This window comes from Podarcis raffonei, chromosome 3 (assembly GCF_027172205.1).
Source record: "Podarcis raffonei isolate rPodRaf1 chromosome 3, rPodRaf1.pri, whole genome shotgun sequence".
NCBI lineage: Eukaryota > Metazoa > Chordata > Lepidosauria > Squamata > Lacertidae > Podarcis > Podarcis raffonei.
Window position 1 is genome coordinate 19,307,360 of NC_070604.1, and position 23,193 is coordinate 19,330,552.

General features: G+C 43.9%; 1 protein-coding gene across 1 annotated transcript; it reads right to left on the reverse strand.

Moving 5' to 3' along the window:
- Positions 1-346: 346 nt before the first annotated feature.
- Positions 347-22,704, reverse strand: TMX4 (thioredoxin related transmembrane protein 4). Its single transcript, XM_053380728.1, has 8 exons — positions 22,446-22,704; positions 16,792-16,907; positions 12,270-12,315; positions 10,696-10,824; positions 8,013-8,058; positions 4,719-4,820; positions 1,874-1,931; positions 347-725 (listed from the first exon to the last, which is right to left on the reverse strand). Exons 1-8 carry the CDS (start codon positions 22,676-22,678, stop codon positions 472-474), a joined length of 984 nt encoding a protein of 327 aa, XP_053236703.1. The 5' UTR covers positions 22,679-22,704; the 3' UTR covers positions 347-471.
- Positions 22,705-23,193: the final 489 nt, after the last annotated feature.

Consider the following 23,193-nt stretch of genomic DNA (forward strand, 5'->3'; position numbering starts at 1 on the left):
CTTCACTGATAATAATTGAAGCTGCCTTATATCTAACGAGGAACTACTATAGGGTTTTTACAGAAAGCTTTGAATTCCATGGCTGACTAGCTTGTGCCAACAAAGACCAAAGCATGCCTTAGATTAACTAAAATCTGTAAGCACATAATACTGAAACACACAATTTGCATCTGTGTACAGTGTGCCTTGCCTATGGCATCCTAGCCAAAAGTTAACGCCTCTCATCGACACCACCCCTGCATCTAGTACAAAATCAAAGTTACGTGATTGTCATGGCTTCTATCTGAACATTAAAAATGTATCTTCCAGAAATTACTGGCCCTAAAGACAATGACAGCAAGCAGCCTTCCGACACAAAGCATGGATTTAACTGTAACAGTTTACAGGTCAAGTGTTTGGCGTCAGCTGCAATCAAGGATGGTCCCCGATGCTTCTTTGGTCCAGATAAAAGTACATACACAGCTAATTGCACTATAGTTCATCGGCCTCCACCTGGTTTTTACGTTGCCTTAGAGAGCTTTGCTCCACTTTGTCAGGTGCATGGTGCTCAGAGTCATTTTCAGTCTCGGATCCTTCAACTGCAGAGTCCTCCGAAGAGTTTCCCTGAGACTCATCTTCCTCATCTTCTCCACCAGACAAACCTTTTTCGGCAACTGGTTCTTCGGCTATATGCTCTACTGTCTCCTGTTGCTCCTCTGTTTTATCATCACTGTGGTCCACCAAGTCTGTTGGCAGGAAGAATTGAGAAAAAAACACTGATATACATTATGTTAAAGTTGCTATTAAACTTAAAATCTGCAACAGCCTCCATCTGGTGGCTCTCCTGTATTCTGTCATTCTTCTTATGCTTGCTGTGAAGAAGCAGACTACACCGTGCCATGTATTTGCTAATGGGATTACATGTTAACTGCATCACCTTGCAACTTGGCATTACCTAAAAGGGCCAGACCACTACCTCCTAATATCTATCCCACGCGCAGATACTCATTCACACGCTCAATGCAAGTTATTCATCCTCCTTTGCGAGTGGAAATGCTTTAAGTCCCTGATTTTGCCTTTTCCTCTTCTACCAGCCGTCCAATATTTCTCCCCAGTTGAAAATAAGGCTGCAGTCTTCAGCAAACCTATTGGCAATACATTCCTTTGGTAGCATTCTTTATGGAACACAGTTGACATTACAATACAGTGGTACCTCAGGTTACATACGCATCAGGTTACAGACTTTGCTAACCCAGAAATAGTACCTCGGGTTAAGAACTTTGCTTCAGGATGAGAACAGAAATCGTGCTCCAGCAGCATGGCAGCAGCAGGAGGCCCCATTAGCTAAAGTGGTGCTTCAGGTTAAGAACAGTTTCAGGTTAAGTACGGACGTCCGAAATGAATTAAGTACTTAACCTGAGGTACCACTGTAATGTCTTTTTAAAATGCAGATTATTAATGTGCCACAGATCTTGAATATCCCAATTGCCCAAGCAAACTATTTACCTTCAACTCCACTCTATTTTTATAAATGCACACACTTCTTCATACTTGGTTAGGAAGACACATTTCCAGTGTCATCAGCCCAATAGCTGTTCTCATGCTGCTTACAGTACTTGAAAAACATTGCACCAATTTGGAAAAGGACTCATCTCTTCACAGGCCCAATGTCACTTGCTTAATATAATTAACTGGTATCCCACAATTCAAGTACTATTCAAACCTTCATATCAAAAACTGGCCGTGTCAACTCCTTTAACACTTGTATACAGAAATCTGATCACTTTACATGAACAGCTGAAAACATTACATTTTAGGTTATCTACCTTTCATTAATGATGCAGTTTGCCTTGCAAAATTGTACACTGAGCTTAGTTTTTTATTACATACTTACCAGAATCTTCCAGTTCGGACTTAGGTGGGAAAATGCAGTCTGTAAGTAAAACCAGTATCTGAAGGAAAGGAAAAAGTATTACAAAGGCAACCCACAAGCTCTCCAACCAGAACCAGGTTTCTTCACGTCTGAACGCTATTCTTTAAGAAGTTGTTGGGGTTTTACCATTCACCTGTATCTCAGTGCTACATATCCACAGAGGTGCAATGGCTGTATCTTTAGCACACTTGTAATTTAATTTTATTCAGCTCCTGGGGAAAACCATGAACACAACTGACAATTATGCACATTATACTGCGCTGTTGCTTGTTCTTATGAGCATGACATTTTCAACTGCATACAGATTGGCATGTTCTGTTTGAACAAACTTCCATCAAATTGCCAGTGTTACAAGAATGAGCCATGATGAGCCCTAGGCTCACATGACCTCCACCCTTTTGCATGCAACGGGAGGTGATCTAAAGCGTTCCCCTTAAATTGTTCCATTTTTTGCTGGGTTTTAACAACTCCAGGTGCATCAGCAAAAACTGGATACAAACCAAGCTTAGCCAAATCCCCACATATTAAAAATGCAAAAGATCTACTAATTTTAGCCTTCATGCACCTTACTTCTGCAACAGAAGAAGAACATTAACATTTGTGAAAGCATTTTATGGTATCCTCTAGAGAGGAAAAGCGGGGTTTTTACAGGAATGAAGCAACATAACATTAAATCAGGTATGTATGACAAGGACCACAGGAAATAAGGAGAAATGATTCATAGTAAGTGGAATGACTTACTCTAATGTGCAACTCACAAATCAATTCCTGCAGACTACTCACACAGTTGAGAACCCTGAGGAGTTCAGCGGTCTAAATTGTGTAGAAAAAGTTTCCACAGGCAGAGTAGGCTGTCTCCTTCCAACTTCGCCCTCAACCTCATGGAAGATGGCAGGAAAAGGTAAAGGACCCCTTGACAGTTAGGTCTAGCCCAGGCTTCCTCAACCTCAGCCCTCCAGATGTTTTTGGCCTACAACTCCCATGATCCCTAGCTAGCAGGAGCAGTGGTCAGGGATGATGGAAATTGTAGTCTCAAAACATTGGGAGGGCCAAGGTTGAGGAAGCCTGGTCTGGCGACTATAGGGTTGCGGTGCTCGACTCGCTTTCAGGCCGAGAGAGCCAGCATTTGTCCATAGACAGCTTTCTGGGTCATGTGGCCAGCATGACTAAACCACTTCTGGCGCAATGGGACACTGTGACAGAAACCAGAGACCACAGAAACGCCGTTTACCTTCCCACAGCAGCGGTACCTATTTATCTACTTGCAATGGCGTGCTTTCAAACTGCTAGGTTGCCAGGAGCTGGGACAGAGCAACAGGAGCTCACCCCATCGCGGGGATTCGAACCGCCGCCCTTCTGATCGGCGAGCCCAAGAGGCTCAGTGGTCTAGACCACAGCGCCACCCGCGTCCCTGATAAGATGGCAGACAGAGCAATGCAGAGGGTATGGCTCTCAGTGTGTTTGTCCCTTGCTCGCGTGTAGCATTTAGAGGCAAGCAACTGTCTGGCATCAAGAGCAAACTGCCCTAGGAAGGAACATGGCAGTACAGTCAATCCTAGTGGCGCACCAATCAGCTCTTCAGCACTGTCACCAAGCCCTACTCACCAAGGAACCATGAGGAGTGCACACTCCTTACTGTTCCTTTGCAGCCACATCTTTTGTTGCCCCACCCAATGTCACATATGACTTCAGGTGTGGGGCAGGTGGGCCTGGCTTAGGGGAAATGGCCTCATGGGCCAAACTGACCCCCGCTGTACCCAACTTGGCCTGCAAGCTGGAGGGTGCCCAAGCCCACCTTGAACTATCTCCTGAAAGGCTACTCTTTGCTTTAAAATGGTAGGCTGATTAATTTTTTAAACAGCAGAGACATCACCTTGCCAACAAAGGTCTGTATGGTGAAAGCTATGGATTTCCCAGTAGTGATGTATGGAAGTGAGAGCTGGACCATAAAGAAGGCTGATCGCTGAAGAATTGATGCTTTTGAATTATGGTGCTGGAGGAGACTCTTGAGAGTCCCGTGGACTGCAAGAAGATCAAACCTATCCATTCTGAAGGAAATCAGCCCTGAGTGCTCACTGGAAGGACAGATCCTGAAGCTGAGGCTCCAATACTTTGGCCACCTCATGAGAAGAGAAGACTCCCTGGAAAAGACCCTGATGTTGGGAAAGATGGAGGGCACAAGGAGAAGGGGACGACAGAGGACGAGATGGTTGGACAGTGTTCTCGAAGCTACCAACATGAGTTTGACCAAACTGCGGGAGGCAGTGGAAGACAGGAGGGCCTGGCGTGCTCTGGTCCATGGGGTCACGAAGAGTTGGACACGACTGAACAACAACAACAACATGCATGCTGATTTGGGAGATAGTCTGACTCGTTTTTGGGGGGGAAATGAACACAGGATTCAGTTGTTAGATGTCAATTTAAGGTGTTCTAGCCTGGAGTTTGCCCATTTTGTTTCAGGGACAGCACATGGGGGAAAGTGCGTCAAAACTGTCTCAAGCCTGAATCTGCGCTTGTTCTTCTGGCATTTCTTGTGACATGGACCAAGTGCATGGAATCGGCCTTTCCCTTACTCCCCTAATGAACTGAGGATCTCTTCTTCCTCTCTAGTAAAGTGTCAGTATTCTAGACCCCATGTATCTTCCACAATTCTTATTTGAATGGTAGGATGGAAGGTGAACCTTAACACTGAAAAATCACAAATGGCTAAGCCCACTACAAACTTCCAGGCTGATGTGACTGCTATATTATCTACAGTAAAGACTGCCTACAATTCTGTTTAATAATATATATATAAAAAACTTACCAAGCCCAGGATTAGACCAATCAATAAAGTGGCCAATATGAAGACTGCATAAGAACCCCAAACATGAATTCCAAGAGTGACTGTTAAGTAGTTGTGGATTTGCTATAAAAGGAGACAAAGAAACAGCTTAAAATAAAAGTGGAATTTTAGTACCGGACATGACATTCAGACAAATCAATTGATTGTCTTTACTTTCAAAAAAATCCTTAGTCACTAACCAAAAGAGAAAACAAATTCTTACTAGTCTGAAGCAGTTTCAAATGAGTTGCACACAGTCTGAACATCCATCGAAAACTAATATTTGCTAGGATGACTGCAAAGTAATGTCATTTTGGCATTTCTGTGATGAAAAGCCTATATACTTTGCACCAGAAGACAGAATGGAATTCTTTTAGACCAGAAATACAAATTGGGACACAGATTATATGCAAATCTATTCTTTTTTTCTTTTGGGTCTTTAGTCTTTTGTCTCCCTAACGAGGCTTTTTGATTTTTTAAGTAATCCCTGAGGACTTCATTCCCCCCAATTCATCATTAACAATTAATATCAATCAATATCAAGCTGACCATCTCCATCCTGAGAAACAATCTGAAGTAGCAATTCATGTGGTTATAGAACACATTTGTAGAATTCCACGTTCTCTCTAACTTAAAGCGGTTTAAATGGTCAAAAATGCTATCTCACAGACACCAGGAAACAGAATAGTATCAAGATAGCTGGTGTTAGTATTCATCATCTCACTCAATATACAAATGTGCAGCTTATAGATAAAATGCTTCCTTACACCTCACCTGTTGTACCATGGTCCAGCCGTTCAACACCAACTGGAAAACAAGCTGATCTAAACCCTGAATTTGCATGCAAGCACCATCACAGTTACAATTTGCCAGAAAATTAATCTGACCGTAGGCAGGCCAGAATGATGTAATGATAGATTTCTCTGGATGAACACCCTCTCAGAAAGCAGTGACAAGCTCTGCACTTATTATAATCATAATTTCATGCCATGCAATCTTGCCTTCGGGTCTGTCTAAAAATGTCACATGGTTTATATTCCACAGATAAGAATAGAAACCATACATATTTACTGATATTTCCCATATTACGTTTTGGATGGATGGCAAGACTTCTTTCACAAAAACAGCTATCACAATGAAGTCATCTGAACAAGCATTTCTGCTTGCAGGGGGGGGGATTATGACCATGTTTCCCATTACAACTTTAATAGTACAAAGAATTCTAAATTTAAACCCCAGGAGGCAGTGGAAGACAGGAGTGCCTGGCGTGCTCTGATTCATGGGGTCACGAAGAGTCGGACATGAGTAAACAACTAAACAACAACAACATGCAGTAAAACACACATTGTGTGTGGAAGTACAGTTAGCAGGTCTAGCAAAACCATGCAGTCCAAGTCCATGCTGCTCAGATACAAATTTTACTACTGTTATCATACAGACTTAACACATCTCTGCTGTCCAGGCTTTAAGGACGGCTCACATTAGCAGACAACCTGTGCTGAAACCTACTTGTGTAACAAGACTTCCCTTTATTCTCCCAAATCTGTGGAGGGGTTACAAGGGCAGGGCTGGAAGGAGAGGACAGGAGAGGAAAGGCATTTTTTTCCCACTCGTGGATTGACATAACTGGCTATACCCACATTTTTTAACTTACCGTATTTTTCCGTGTACAACACACCCCCATATATAAGACGCCCCCTATTTTGGGGGACTCAAAATTAAGAAAATGGGGGGAGATTGCCCCCATGTAAAGACAACCCCCCTTTCTAAACATTTTTTTTAGTAAAAAAAAAACCTAGTCATACACGGAAAAGTATGGTAAATAATAAAACCTAAGCTACTCTATCTGGATGGACAGCTGCTGTGTTAATTTGCATGGTTTATTTTCTATTTTTTTGCAGCATTGTCATCAACAAGAACATCAACACCCCAGGCTTCCTTTCTCAGAGTGCAACATGATAAAATGTAATACAGCAATAATATTATTTAAAAAAATAAAAACTCAACCAGCAGCTAAAACAGCAAAAGATAAACAACACTCTCTGCAGTAAATTCTTGTCTATATTAACTACCAAGAGCCTGGAAAAACAGGCATGCCTTTAATTTCCACCTAAAACCTAACTATGTCAGGACTAGCAACGTCTCCCCGTGATTGTTTCTTACAGCACTGTTACCCCCCTGGGAACATAAACTTACACTGAAGGTCATTATATAAATTATGAAAATAAATAAATGCAGGTTGGTAAAAAATTAAAGCCAGTTACAAAATAGTTAATGTCACTGCACACTGTAATTATCAGAGTAGAAATTGTACTCCTTGCTTTTTTTAAAAAAAGCCTCTTGCAGCATATTCTGGTGACTAGAATTTAAGCATGCAATATGGTAAATATGAGTCATTTCCAAGGGTTTGCTTGTGACAGCCTCATAAATTTCCCATTCCAACAGCTAGTGTTCAATTACCAGAGTATAGACGTTCTGATATGATAAGCCACCACCGTTTTGAAATTTACTATATAGCTGAAAGAAAGTACCGTATTTTTCACCCTATAGGACGCACTTTTTCCCCTCCAAAAATGAAGGGGAAATGTGTGTGCGTCCTATGGGGCAAATGCAGGCTTTCGCTGTAGCCTGGAGAGCAAGAGGGGTCGGTGCGCACCGACCCCTCTCGCTCTCCAGGCTTCATGGACCTCTCCGCAAGCAGCGGGAGCGCTCCCGCTGCTTGCGGAGAGTTGCCTGCATGCCGAAGCCTGCGCGCGCTGAGATCAGCATGTCCAGGCTTCACGGACCTCTCCGCAAGCAGCGGGAGCGCTCCCGCTGCTTGCGGAGAGTTGCCTGCATGCTGAAGCCTGCCCTCGCTGAGCTCAGCCGTCCAGGCTTCGCGGACCTCTCAGCAAGCAGCGGGAGCCAGTGCTGGGCTCCCACGGCTTGCAGAGAGCTGCCTGTTTGGGGGCTGGGGTCGGGGGAAGCACGGGCCTCCCCCGCCCCAGCCCGCACCTGGGGGGAGAAATAATTTTTTTCCCTTTATTTCCCACCCAAAAAACTAGGTGCGCCTTATGGGACGGTGCGTCCTATAGGGCGAAAAATACGGTAAATCAGCCAACAGCATATGAACTGAGTTCTGAAAAGTACAAAAGCTTCTCCACGGGATACAGAGCTAACCTCACATTTCATTAGCATTAAGTATGGGGTTATACCATTAGTTTCATGACAATGCCATTGACAATGCATTGTGCAAGCTACTTGTGATATAGAATTAATTGGGGAACATTTACTCACCCTGATCCATGCAGATAAATGGAAGAGTCCTGCCATTCCATGCATCCTAATAAAGAACAAATATCTGGTTTATACCAATGTCAATGGATAAGGCACGACAAATTAAGTATTCTTACATGTTCTATGTCACATCCTTCTTGATCTGCACTAATCTTTGACCATCTACACCATAATTTAACAGTGTAGTAGAGGATAATGACAGAAATTATGTTTTTTAACCATTATAAGAGCTAGGTCCCCTTCGTGGATCACTGCCTTGCCATGGCAAAGGGGCATGAATAACTCAGAGAAGCTATGAACTATGCCGAGCAGGGCACCCAAGATGGACAGGTCATAGTGGAGAGTTTTGACCAAACGTGAGCCACCTGGAGCAAGAACTCGGAGCCACTCCAGTATCCCTGCCAAGAAAACTCCATGGACAAAAACAACAGGCATATAAAAGTCATGACGCTGGAAGATGAGCCCCTCAGGTTCATCTTCTTTTCTTGGGAGAAAAGCAATGACAAACCTAGACAGCATCTTAAAAAGCAGAGACATCGCCTTGCCAACTAAGGTCCGTATAGCTAAAGCTATGGTTTTCCCAGTAGTGATGTATGGAAGTGAGAGCTGGACCATAAAGAAGGCTGGTCGCGAAAGAATTGATGCTTTTGGATTATGGTGCTGGAGGAGACTCTTGAGAGTCCCATGGACTGCAAGAAGATCAAACCTATCCATTCTGAAGGAAATCAGCCCTGAGTGCTCACTGGAAGGACAGATTCTGAAGCTGAGGCTCCAATACTTTGGCCACCTCATGAGAAGAGAAGACTCCCTGGAAAAGACCCTGATGTTGGGAAAGCTTGAGGGCACAAGGAGAAGGGGACGACAGAGGACGAGATGGTTGGACAGTGTTCTCGAAGCTACCAGCATGAGTTTGACCAAACTGCGGGAGGCAGTGGAAGACAGGAGTGCCTGGCGTGCTCTGGTCCATGGGGTCACGAAGAGTCGGACACATCTAAACAACTAAACAACAACAACAAGAGCTAGGTGATGTGCTCCGAAGACTAGAACAAGTCAATTGACTGTATGTAATAGTTCATAGATCACTGTAGAAGGTTCTTACTTTCCTATGACAGTTTCGCGCAGTTAAACAGATTTTCACAGAGAAGCGGCCGGTTTCTCAGCTCTTACATAAAAACTGCAACAACCGTGCCTCATTACTCAATTGTGCTCTACTGTGCTTCATATTTTATCATTACCATTTTATCACCATATTTTATCCTCATTGGGTCTCACTACTCAATATTAATACACTTAAAGGTAATAAAAGAATTTTGGGAAATGATATAGAATGAATTGAAAAAAATGTTTACAATAACTTTTTCTTAAAAAACCTGAAGGCTTTCTTTTAGGAATTCTAGGTGCCAAAATCCCAATGCAGCAGAAAAGATTATTTATGTATGCGACCACGGCTGCACGGATGTTACTTGCCTAGAGATGGAAAGAAGATAAAGTCCCGACTACATAAGAATGGCAGATGGATTATGCCAAGAAGGCAAAAATGACCGGAAGAATCAGAAATGAGGAAGATCTAAATTTTAATAAGGAATGGGGGGAGATTATAATTTATCTTAAATACCATTGTAACAGTTAAAATTGATAGTAGGAGTGGAATAACACTTGTAGTTTTAATGGTGAATTTTAGATGAGAGAGAGAAGAAGAGTTTGGATTTGATATCCCACTTTATCACTACCCAAAGGAGTCTCAATGCGGCTAACATTCTCTTTTCCCTTCCTCCCCCACAACAAACACTCTGTGAGGTGAGTGGGGCTGAGAGGCTTCAAAGAAGTGTGACTAGCCCAAGGTCACCCAGCAGCTGCATGTGGAGGAGCAGAGACCCAAACCCGGTTCACCAGATTGCGAGTCTATCGCTCTTAACCACTACACCACACTGGCTCTCTAGATATAATGGAGATGTAAAAGATCTGGATTATAATAAAAGATGCAGGAGGAAATGATTAACAATAGGACCCACAAAGGAGAGGAGGGGAGTCCAGGAGATTCTTTGACATCTTCTTTTTATGATGTATGTTGGATATCTGATTGTAAAACTTTAATTTGAAAAAACCAAATGAATAAATTTATTAAAAATAATATTAATACACTTAGTTGCTACAAGCACGTGGCTACTGTCCGAACAGCAAGTGAACGTTCAAATCACTCATTCCATGACATCTAGAACAATTACCTCTTTTCTGATGTCACAAGGGCGGCACATTGCCTACCAGTGAGTGGTAGCCAGGCTGCGAAAATACACACCACAGAAAGTCACCCTAAATGTTAAGGAGCTAGAACATGGGTAGGCAAACTAAGGCCTGGGGGCCAGATCTGGCCCAATCGCATTCTAAATCCAGCCTGCGGACGGTCTGGGAATCAGTGTGTTTTTACATGAGTAGAATGTGTGTTTTTATTTAAAATGCATCTCTGGGTTATTTATGGGGCATAGAAATTTGTTCATTCCCCCCCCCAAAAAAAAATATAGTCCGGCCCCCCACAAGGTCTGAGGGACAGTGAACCGGCCCCCTGCTGAAAAAGTTTGCTGACCCCTGAGCTAGAATAATTAAAGCTAGTTTTCAACTCCCCCCACCCCCGCAAAAATATATAAAGATGCAATTTCGACAAGACAAGGTACTGTAACGCAATTACGTAATAGATGAGGGGGACTTCCATCCAGCCACAGGTTCCACAGCTTCCCACTTTCTCTCCAGGATATAGGCTTCTAAGTCCTCCAGCGTCCTCAAGCCGCGGTATCTTCGAAACACTCCATCCTTTGCGCTGAAATCAAAAATAGGTAATTGTATAAAACCAAAACACACAGAAGGAGCTATGGTTACCCCCCTTCCACACATGGAAACGAATCTCGCTGCAGTCAATCAAAGGCCAACAACCACACCCTGGGACCCCCTCTCACTGCCCATGTAAACCAACCAACGTACAGAAGAGAACCTACCCAAATGATGCTGACATAAAAACCTCACACATATAGCAAGTTGGAAAAACAAGGGGGGGAAATAGTGTGCAAGTTTATCACCCACTCTCTCCCCCTACCTCTGGATATCATATCGTCTTACATTGAAAGTAACCAAAGCACTTTATAATTTGATTTTAAAAAAAGAGGGATTGCATGTTCTTTTGTAGTTCATGAAAATCTTTAATAAAAATCATTTTTTGAAGGAGGAGGAGGAGCAACTATTGTGTCGCTTCATCTGCAGTGTTAATAGAAGTTGCTGCAGGGAGAATCATTTGTGGTCCCTCACTGTAGCACAGTGAATTCAGTGTTGCCTCATTTTAGTTACTTTATTTAAAGGGATTCCAGTTTTATCTGTGCCAGGAACTGTGGAGAGAACAGTGCGCCTTTGAACCTGAAAAACCTTTAATTCCAACACAGAGCCTCAGCTATAGCTCCACCGAGGAAATAAATAAATAATAATAACAATAATAATAATTTTATTTATACCTTGCCCTTCCTGGCCAAGACTGGCTCAGGGCAGCTAACACTGAATATAAATACAGTAAAAACATTTTTTTAAAAAACCAGTTGATTAAAATGTAAGTTAGAATACAGTTTAAAATGCAGCTTAAAATGCAGCCTCGTTTTAGTGGTAGCCTATAGATCAAAGCCATAAGAGGAGAAAACGTCAAATATTCACCAGGGCCAACTATCCATGCTGGTCCTACATGGGCCAGCAAAAAGAGCCGAGGGAAAATGTATATACAAATCCCATATAAGGGGTTCCATCCAAAAAAAAAAAATTTTTTTTTTTTAAATGAGAGGTGGGGTTAGACTGAGTCCAGCCCAAAGGCCAGGCAGAACAGCTCCATCTTGCAGCCCCTGCAGAAAGGTGTCAAATCCTGCAGGGCCCTGATCTCCTACAGTAGGGCGTTCCACCAGGCCGGGGCCGGAGCTGAAAAGGCCCTGGCCCTGGTTGAGGCCAATCTAACCTTGAGGCTCGGGACTTCCAAAGTGTTGTTATTTATTTAGTTAATAAAATTTATTTTTTAAAAAAAGTGTTGTTATTTATGGACCTTAAGGTCCTCCGCGGGGCATACCAGGAGATAGTTGCTACATTCTCCAGAACACCAACAGTTGGCCCACGTTTTCAATGTCCTCTGTCGTTCTGCTTATCCTCACAATATCCCAACCCCCCAAAAATGGCACAGATACTGTCGTCCAATAGCAAACACTTGCCTTTTTCAGACAAATGAAATGAGATACTTACTGGTAAATTGTGGGGAGTGTCGTAACAAAGAAGCGACCACTTACGCCTAAGGAAGTAAAAAAGTATTTTCAGTAGTTTTCCCCCAGGACATTATTTTGCTTTCCTAAACACAGTTGTATAACAAACCAAATTAATACCGTCACTTTACGCTGTGTGTGAAGCTGGTCCCCAAAACTAGTTGTCCATTTCGGTTTCCAGCCTGTGGGTGATTGAGCATAACTAAAAATCTACTGTTTAGTACATCAGTACTGTAACACTGGGACACGGGTGGCACTGTGGGTTAAACCACAGAGCCTAGGACTTGCCGATCAGAAGGTCGGCGGTTTGAATCCCCGCAACGGGGTGAGCTCCCGTTGCTCGGTCCCTGCTCCTGCCAACCTAGGAGTTCGAAAGCACGTCAAAGTGCAAGTAGATAAATAGGTACCGCTCTGGTGGGAAGGTAAACGGTGTTTCCGTGCGCTGCTCTGGTACGCCAGAAGCGACTTAGTCATGCTGGCCACATGACCCAGAAGCCGGCTCCCTCGGTCAATAAAGCGAGATGAGCGCCACAACCCCAGAGTCTGCCACGACTGGACCTAATGGTCAGGGGTCCCTTTATCTTTTTACTGTAACACTGGGATGGGGAGCCTGCAGTTTGACAGAAGGGCAGCCCCAGCCAGCCTTGCCAATAGTCAGCCATTGCTGCTGAAAAATAAATACAGTCGTACCTCAGAAGTTGAACAGAATCTGTTCCAGAAGTCCATTCGACTTCCAAAGCACGGTTTCTGATTGGCTGCAGGAAGCTCCTGTAGCCAACTGGAAGTCCTATCGGACATTCGGCTTCCAAAAGAACGTTCAAAAACCAGAACACTCACTTCCGGTATTCGATTGTTCGGGAGCCAGAATGTTTGACTCCCAAGACGTTCGGGAGCCGAGGTACGATTGTAGCTATGACAACCCTGTATCGGGAAATTTTTAATGTCTAATGTTTTACCATTTTTTATGTGCTGTAAGCCGCCCAGAGCGGCTGGGGAAACCCAGCAAGATGGGCAGGGTATAAATAATAAAATTATTATTATTATTATTATTATTACTACTACTACTACTACTGCTACTACTACTGCTACTACTACTAGCACAGTGGTACCTCTAGTTACGAACTTAATTCATTCTAGAGGTCCGTTCTAAACCTGAAACTGTTCTTAACTAGAGGCATGCTTTCACTAATGAGGCCTCTTGCTGCCGCTACGCCGCCAGCACACGATTTCCATTCTCATCCTGGGGCAAAGTTCTCAACTCAAGGTAACTCTTCCAGGTTAGTGGAGTTTGTAACCTGAGGCGTTTGTAACTCAAGGTACCATTGTACAAGAACTACTGACAGCTATCAACAATTCCTCTAGCACTATTGTAGCCACCCCCTTTCCCAGCTCAGTTTTCATCTACAATGGAGGATTTTAGCCATGATACATTTTACAGAAGCCTGGGGCCCCCAAAACTGCTAGGCAAGTAAAGAGACCCCTTCCACAGAGCAAGCGGTGTGGGAGCAAATGATGGAACCAATGTTCATTTTGTTGTCAGCAACACTGATTACGTAACTGAGTAACTTTTCAGCTGTAGTGAAACTTAAGCTGCAATCCTATATGCATGCATGAGTACGCTGTACTCAATGGGACTCACTTCTGAGTAGACGTGCAAAGGATTGCACCATTAAGTGCACAATCTGGCAGCAAGGATGTAGTAAATTAAGTATGACTATATTTATAGGAGCAGAGTGCTGCTTAGGTTCAGGGTGGATTTAAATCACAATTTAAATCACAATTTAAATCATTTTTTTACAGAAAGACTCATTCTTGCTGGTATAATCTTAATACTTACAACCAGATGAAGATTTCATGTTTGGAATAATAAATTTTCAGAGTAGTTTTACTGATTTGGTTATATTATTAGAAATACATAGACAGATAATTATGAAATTATTGTGAGGTTTAATAAGTTAACTGTTTACACTTGGACAACTTTTCTGCTGTACCTTATTGGAAGGAGAAAAATAATCATTTCCTTAATAACAATTTAAACATTTTATTTAACTAAAACAGTAACATTATAGGACATGTATCTTTGTTTGTTAACTGATGTTAACAAACAGGTTAAACATTTTTTTTTTAAAAAAAACACTTTAGACTGAGTTTTAACACACATGAAAAACTTAAAACAAATCCTTATTTCCTGATGAATAGCCTATAATGTAACTTAAATAGAAAACTGTCTTTAGAAAGATTTTTCCTCCAAAAGAATATTATTTTAAAAATTTGATTTAAATCAAAAAAATCTGATTTAAATAAAAAAATCTGGTTAGAGTTAATCAGCATATGATAGATTTGTATGGGCCGACTTAGAGCAGGCCACACAGATTGCTATTAAACTGAGCGACAGCAATTGCCTTCCAAAGGAGGGGTGGAACTATAGCTGCAGCTACTGCACATCTGGCTTTATCTCTACAACAAACGGAACAACTAATCTCATAAACAAACGGATCAAAAAACTAATAATTAGTGACATGAAGTGGAATGGCTGAAAATGTTAATCACCATCACCCAGGGAGGAGCAACAAGTGAAGTTGGAGCATGAATAACCAATCACTGAATTAAATGCAAAGATGTTATCAGTATGTGTTTTTGTGAGCTACCTGCAGCAGCATGTATGGTTAAGGCAAAAGACACACGCACCCAGCAAGAACTTTTGCTAATCAAAACTCTTTTAGCTTCTCTTGAAATTCATACTGATAGTTTTGCCCAAGCCTCAAAGCCTCACTTACAATTAGGTGACAACTCCTACTCTTCAGATTCAATTATTTCCACATTTTAATGGATAACTTTTAAGATGTCCTCCAGCAAAACCCTGAACATCCTCTAGTTAGCATGCATAAAAGCACTGCTAACTTTAAGTGAGCAGATGAGCAGTAGCACAACTCAGGTCAAGGGTAGAAAATTTACATAAAGGGTTCCCAGACCTCTTGCCATCTGGGACAAATTGAATACATCAAAGGACACCATGTTCCAGCTCGTCCAGCCAAATGCTCAAGTTAACTTGTAGTTAAGTTATCATATTCCCACAATAGCAGTAATGTTCCAGTACAGACTTAAAATATGTCTAGTTAACGATGCATGCCGTAGTACAGAGTTTGGGACCTGGCTGCTTCCCCTAACCGAAGCATGCCACTTTGGACAGTTGGATTGGGGCCTGCCCACCTGTCAATCACCTGACACTGCTTTGATGCCAGATGACCAGTTTGTCCTTTGCAATATGGCTGCAAAAGAAAAGCCAAGTCAAGAAAGGCTTAAAGTTGCAGCCTATCAATTCATCACTGGTGAATTTAAGCCTGTGCAAGTTCTCCGTGCATCAATTGCCACTGCACATTCAAGAGTGCCCTTTAAGGTTCATGATTGCGTATTTGCAGTTGCATCTCTATCTGCCCCAGTCTAATTTGTCAACGCCTAAATGATATCGAGCGTCAGAACAACTGGGCCACAATGAGGAAATTTAGCCCATGGTGTGACCATTTTCCATCCTCCCAATTTGATTCTCTGGCACCCTATCTGTAAAGTTAAGGTAAAGGGACCCCTGACCATTAGGTCCAGTCGTGGCCGACTCTGGGGTTGTGATGCTCATCTCGCTTTATTGGCCGAGGGAGCTGGCGTACAACTTCCGGGTCATGTGGCCAGCATGACTAAGCCGCTTCTGGCGAACCAGAGCAGCACACGGAAACGCCGTTTACCTTCCTACCAGAGCGGTACCTATTTATCTACTTGCACTTGACGTGCTTTCGAACTGCTGGGTGGGCAAATATAGACACGCTTTTACCCTCGCATGACTGAATGTATTGCCCTCGGCTGTACTTGAGGGACGATTCCAACAGATGCCACACGAAAAATGCTTATGTCCCTGCGGAGATGGCAGTACCGAATCACTGGCACATGCCCTCCTGGCGTGCAATCTTTACAAAGACCTTTACAAAGATTACCACCCCTCTTTTATTGTCCATTCTGGGTCGCCCAACCACTGCCACAGTGTCCTTTCTCCTGGCAGATCAAGAGGAACAGAGGACAGCAAAGGTTGCAAGGTTTTTAGCTGGAGCAATCAGAATAAGGTCCACTATTTGACGGCTGATTCAGGACCCTAAACTGTGTTTTATATAATCGGCTTTTTATTTTGTTCTGTGTATATCACAATGTTCTTTTGTTGCTATGGCCAATGGCTGATGCAAATGAAGTTTCATTCATTCATTCATTCATTCAATCTGCCTCACATATGACAAAAAAGGCAGCTGTGGTTTGGGGAAAACACCCTCCTAGACCAGATGGGAACCCATGTCTGCAGCCAGAGGTTCGCCACACCTGCTGAAAAAGTAACGTCTAGAATTTGACATGAAATGCTGGATTTTCAGTTCCACAAATTAACAATGCACAAGGAATACCCTATTGAAAACAAGCATGTAAATATATTTGTATTAAAGTTCCCCACTAAAAAGATAATTTTGGCTTACCTGGTTCTTGAGTGACATCCACCTTGCCCACACTGAGTTCATGGTCTTTGCTGTTTTCTGCAAAAGCCTCCCATGCCGATTCCATCTCTTGACAAGCGGGACACCAAGGGGCATAGCTAAGGAAAGTGACAACATGATTTAATGACTGCACACATTTCCATATCTGGAAAGTCTGCAATGTATGACCAATGGGAAATTCCCTGAGGAATATCAGTCACAGGCAGAGAACAATTTAGGCATGTCCAATGTGTGCGCTACATCACACCAAACCCGGAAGTGGCCCTGAAAACATCACAAAAATGCCACAAAACAAGGTGGAGTGGGGTGTTTCAAATATACATGATCTCACTTAAACGCACAGTGCTTTGGAACATAACCCCCACGTAAATTGGGAGCTGTCTGTATATTTCCGCCACGTTACTCCAGAGTAGGTTATTGTCATGTTTGCTGCCTTTAAAAGTAGTCCTAAAACTTCCACCTGGCACAAAATGCTTCCTGGCACTAGAAGCAAGAAAGCAAGCAACTCCAGTCTTGTATCACCTGCATGGATTTCCCATTTGTTTCCTGGCCTGTTTCAAAGCCCTGGTGTTTGCCTTTAATGGCTTTAGACCAGGCCACCTCAGAAATAGTCCCATATGAACCTGGCTGGCCTTTTAAGCTCAGCTGTGGTGTCCATTCATATAAGACTGGCACAAAGGGGGGCAATGTGTGACCCTCCAGCTATTGCTGGACCAGATCTCCCGTCATCACTGACCATTGGCCAGGCTGAGGATGATGGGAATCGAGTCTAACAACATCCAGGTTCCCCAGCCTGAAAAACGAGATCCAGCAGGCAGGCACAAGAACAGGGCTATCTCATTGGAGGCAGCAAGACTGCAAATCTCCCTCTTGATGAATATACACTTGGAGCCCTATTTGCCCATCTTCAGACTGTTAGCAGCTGCCTCTCACATATCAAAAGCTATCTATTGGATTTTTTAAACTAAGTTGCTGTATTCTAATTGTTTCCATTGTGGCTGAATCTAGTGTACATAACAGAACGATAGTTAAAATTCTTGTTTTGGTGTATTTTTATCTTTTAATGTAAGCCACTTTGTCTTGACGGATGAAAGGTATATGGTAAGCAAACTACACAAGCTAAACTAAACAAACAGAAACATAACTTTCTCTGCCTTCCTCCTCTACACACACTCCCCATGCAGTTCTTGCAATTTCCAGAAAATAAAGGATAGGAAATTTATTTCTAGGTCATTGTATCGGCATCCAAGACAACTGACTATTTCTATGATGATGACCCAGAGCCTGGGCTCTCTTCCAGACCCAAAATGTCAACACTTGTTTCAGACGCTATTATTATTATTATTATTATTAGTTTCTACTGATTTATTGGTTTGTTTGTTGCTCGTATAGGATATTTTGTTTTTCAATATTTGATGTTTATATAACATGTATCTGGGGCCAAGTGGGCTGCTGGGTGACATGAGCCCAACCAAATCCTCATATGCTCAGTAATGTGCAGCTGGATAATACATGATGGGCTGGTGGTGGGGTAAGGTGAAACAAGACCTGGGAAATAAATGAGAGCGCATGCATGCTCTCAGCTACACACTGCCAGAATATAGATCAGTGGCATCCACAAACACACCTGCAACATGCTTTGCTGCAGACGTACATGCTGTGTGCTCTAGCAAGGAGGGTTTCTACTTTGAAGCAAACTATTGAGAAAGTGTGTGAGTGAGAACACACGCTTATGAATTGCTCCAGTCTCGCCTGGATTGACCTTCAACCATAGTTACCATTGTGTATCAACAGCAGCAACAGTGATTTGGTAGGAGTACCATTGTGGGAGGCAAGCTGAACAAGCAAATTCATGTCTTTTAGACTGTAACCCTGAATGCTGAGAATGTCTTTGTTATTGATCTTTGAGAAACCTTTTGGCCAAAGAGCTTGGCAAATATTCCTTTGAATGAAAAAGAATTTGAGAATAGTGTGCTCCCAATTTTAACCTTTCAACTTAAGGATATTAATGTTGCACTGAACATTTTTATGCCTCACCATTTTGCGATTCTTCCTTTACATTCGTTGAATTAGACAGTTCCCACCTCCAAATTCCTCTTCTTCAGTGTATATCCCACCAAAATTGCTAACATCTGAAGCTCCCTACCCATGCAGAAAGTGTCAGGATAATATGCTGCTGGACAGAGGCCAATGCTAACGTCCCCTTAAGGCCAACTATTCTGTTATAATATAATAAAATAAATAATTAAAGAACATGCCTGTCAATATCCTCTTTGTGCACAACGTAAACTAACATGAGTTCAGGTTTACCAAAGGATTTACTGCTATTTAATAGCAGCGTTTGTGTTGCACACACTTTCTAATAACTGTTCATCTAGGAATAAAGACAAATTTAGAGGACAACTGCAGCAAACTTTGGATTCCAAACTACAGCCACTTTCAGTGCCTTAAAAACTGTTATACAAAAATATAACTCTGGGCAGTCTAACTAGATTCCGTTTATAGATCCTGATTCAAGCAGGAAAACCGCAAAGGGGCCATACCTTCTCTATACTCATAAAACACATTTCTTCAGATGTGGTTGTCATTTCTTTGCTAGAAAACAGCTAAGTTCTTGAACGAGTGGCTTCTCACACAATATTTTTTTGCTTTTAAACTGTAGTGGATCCCTCTCTTGAATTGCTATTATTCAATTTTTTTAATTTATTTTTTAAATCAACCAGAGCTGTAAGCAGATTGACAGTCTTGCAGTTTCTGACAAGTGGTTTTACAACACTTCAGCAGTTTCCATACAAATTAGATTCCATCCTATGAAGGCCCAAAATGTGGAAAAGGAAGCTGTGCTTGAGTTACCAGCTGCCATGCTAACAGACATCCTCTAGAAAATGTGTATGCAAATGGTTCAGCTGAAACATTTTTAAAGCTGTCTATTGCTCTCTTTTTATTTTTATTTTTAAAAAGTTATCTATGCCTGCATGGCCTAAACTAAGACAGCCTTCTCTGTCCCAGTCAGATGTACTCAATGACCAGTTATAGCACAGATCTCTTAAAGCAGCAATCTCTGCCATGAATTCAGAAAGTAAGTGGCCATTTGCAGATCCTCCTTTCTTCCTCCATCTAGCCTCTAATCTGCAATACAGAGATATAGTTATTTACTTTACAAAGTTGGCAGAATGACTACAGAAACTCTACATACAGTTACACCCTAAATGCAAAGAAAAAGAGAGAGAGAGAATGTGGAGATCAATGGTTTCTACTCACAGTAGCAGAGGCAGAATATGCCTTTGAATACTCATGACTGGGGAGCATGTTGGGGGGTGCTGTTTCCTTCATGTCTAGGGGTTTCCCATAAGCAGCTGGGTGTCACAGTGGGAAACAGGGATGCTAGGTTAGCTGGACCTTTGGCCCGACCCAATGGGGCTCTTCTGTAAATTCCTAAAAAGGTGTCTCCTTTTTCAATACACCTCCAACCAGCCTACCAAGGCAAGAGAAATGCTGTGCCGCATTATTAGGTAGCTAAGAAGCTATGGGAGACGCGGGTGGCGCTGTGGTCTAAACCACAGAGCTTAGGACTTGCTGCTCAGAAGGTCAGCAGTTTGAATCCCTGTGACGGGGTGAGCTCCCGTTGCTCGGTCCCAGCTCCTGCCAACCCAGCAGTTCGAAAGCACTTCAAAGTGCAAGTAGATAAATAGGTACCACTCCGACAGGAAGGTAAACGGCGTTTCCAAGCGCTCTCTGGTTTGCCAGAAGCAGCTTAGTCATGCTGGCCACATGACCCGGACGCTGTATGCCAGCTCTCTCGGCCAATAAAGCGAGATGAGCACTGCAACTCAGAGTCGTCCGCGACTGGACCTAACGGTCAGGGGTCCCTTTACCTTTAAGAAGGGATTTGACATCCTTATAATTAAAAAAAGCCATGGGCGTACACATCTCTAAATGCCATGAAGATTCATAGGCAGGACCGGCCTAATACATTGGGCACCTGAGACGATTGATCCCCACAAAAAGAGCACTCTCCCCAACAGGGAAGAAGGAGCGAGTGAAGATTTACATCAGGAACACAGGTGGGATGGTGAGACTGAAATTGGGAATTGCTGTCCCTGTGGATGCTGCTGTCTTGAGGCCATCACCTCACCTGGCCTCCTGAGTGGGCCAGCCCTGAGATGGGAGCATAGGTAAGAAACGCAAGCCATACCACCAGGTGATAGTGATGTTGCCTGATAATCAGTGACCAGCAAACAGAACAAGACCAACAAAGCACCGTAAAATAACCCGGAAGAAGGGCAGGATGTGAGGAACATTTTTGAGGGAGTTAGTTGTGTTTACCCTGGAAAAGAGGAGTCTGAGATGAGATAGGATAGCCATCTTCTAATATCTAAAGGGCTGTCACATACAGGATGCAGCAAGTTTGCTTTCTGCTGCTCTGGAAGCTAGGGCCTGAACCCATGGATTTACAAGAATGGAGATTCCGATTCAACATCAGGAATAATTTTCTGACAGTAAACACTGTTCGACAGTGGAAAGGACCCCCTTCCAACTCTCCAATTCTATGATTCTAAGTTGGACACCTCTTAGAACCCTAGAACTGTAGAGCTGGAAGGGATGAAAAGGAATCACCTAGCCCAGCGATGTCCAACCGGTTGACTGCAATCAACAGGTAGATCCCTGAGTGATCTTGGTCGATTGTGGCATCCTAATCAACCGTGGGATTAAAAGCCCCGCCCCCTCACTCTGTCCCTATGAAGCGTCAATAGGGCAATCTGTTTTAGTTTGCTGCTGACGATAGTTGCCTCCCCCCCCCAAAAAGCTCAAAATCCCCCCCTTCCATCCATCCACCCACCCACCCCACACACACACTCCTCCTCCCTCCAGTGACAACAGGTAGATCACTGCCATTTTTTTTATACAGTACTGGGAGTAGATTGCAGTCTCTTGGGAGTTGGACGTGTCTGATCTAGCCCAACCCTCTGCAATGCAAGAATACGTAGCCATCCCATACAGGGATCAGAACCTGCAACCTTGCCGTTATTAGCACCACGCTCCAACCCACTGAGCTATCCAGGCTGACTTGTCAGGACGGATTCCATAGTTTTCTTGTTTTAATCCCCAGCATCAAATCAAGAAAACTATGAACCTTTGTGCCTCCTGCGCACCCCCCCCCCACACCACCTAAAAGGAAATGACCTTAACTGTATTGCAGAAGACAATCAGAGAGTCTGAATCAACTCTAGAAGAAGGGTCTGGTATGGTTTTGAATCACATTAGGGCCGGCATCTTAATATCCCTGTAGGGCAGGGGAGCGGGCTGGACTAGATGACCCACTGGGGCCCTCCCCTTTCTCCAGGTATAAATTTAATCAATGTAAAAAAAATAAATGTACCCGGTGAAGCCCAAAGGAGCCAGAGGGAGGGAGCCTCCAAACCCACCGACTGCCACCCACCAAGGTCCAGTTTCCTCCATTGCGATACTGGGCAATTTTGAGACCAGCCTGCTTGGTGGTGTCCCCGCCCCGCCCTTCCTGGGAGCTTTGGACTACAACTCCCACTAGCCCCGGAGGCCCGCGCTCGCGCAGGGGCCGACGGGAGTCGTAGTCCGAGAGCCCCCGGAGAGCCGCAAGCGACGCCGCCGCGACTCACAATTGGACCATCCACTGGCCCTGCAGCAGAAGGCTCCAGTTGGACCCGCTCAGCTCCCTCACTGGCCGCCCCGCCGCGCCGGGGTCCTGCGAAGCCGAGGCGACGGCGGCGACGGCGGCCGCCAACGCCACCAAGGCCGGAGCGGCCGCCGCCGCCGCTCTCCTTCCCGCCGTCCCGTCCCAGCCTGAGCGGCTGCGGCGAGAGCCGAGCGACTGAGGGAAAGCCGCCGCCATCTTGGGAGGAATCAAACCGCCGCCAAAAAAAAACCCCCGTAGAGTTCCGCGCTCCAGTGACGCAACGACGCAGCCTCCCTTCCGGTTGCCATTGGGCGGCCTCCGCCATGTGCGGGGAAGCGAGTGGCGGAAGTGCCTATTCGTGCGACGAGCTTGGAGTGAGGGGGGGTGGAGTGCCTTGAAGAGCAGCGCGCCTCTCCTCTCTCTTTGTGAGGACCAGGCTCCTGCGCAATTAACAGGGAAGATCTAGCCCGGCATGTTTTTTTGCATGGCTGTATATAGGCCAGTCGGCTGCGCATGGGTACCGGACGTCTCGGCGTTTGCGTGACCTTGGTGGCAGGCGGGGCTTCGGTAGCGTGAAGCGTCATGTGTGCTGTTACCCAATGCTTTCTTCCTTCTAATTTGTTTTTATTTGCATTTTCAAGAACAGAGAGCGTCTTTAGCTCCCTCCCCGTGTCCCATTTGCAACTTCGTACCAAATACAAGATGTCTACATATGACTTCCCTTCCATCCT

What these genes read in the sequence shown, in the direction of transcription:
- TMX4 (XM_053380728.1), bottom strand. Translation starts at nt 22,678, where the DNA reads ATGGCGGCGGCTTTCCCTCAGTCGCTCGGCTCTCGCCGCAGCCGCTCA. An exon ending in GGCCAGTGGATGGTCCAATT is followed by an intron (nt 16,908 to 22,445) that starts GTGAGTCGCGGC and finishes CACTTTCCTTAG; the next exon opens with CTATGCCCCTTGGTGTCCCG. An exon ending in AAGTCCCCCTCATCTATTAC is followed by an intron (nt 8,059 to 10,695) that starts GTAATTGCGTTA and finishes GTTCTTTATTAG; the next exon opens with GATGCATGGAATGGCAGGAC.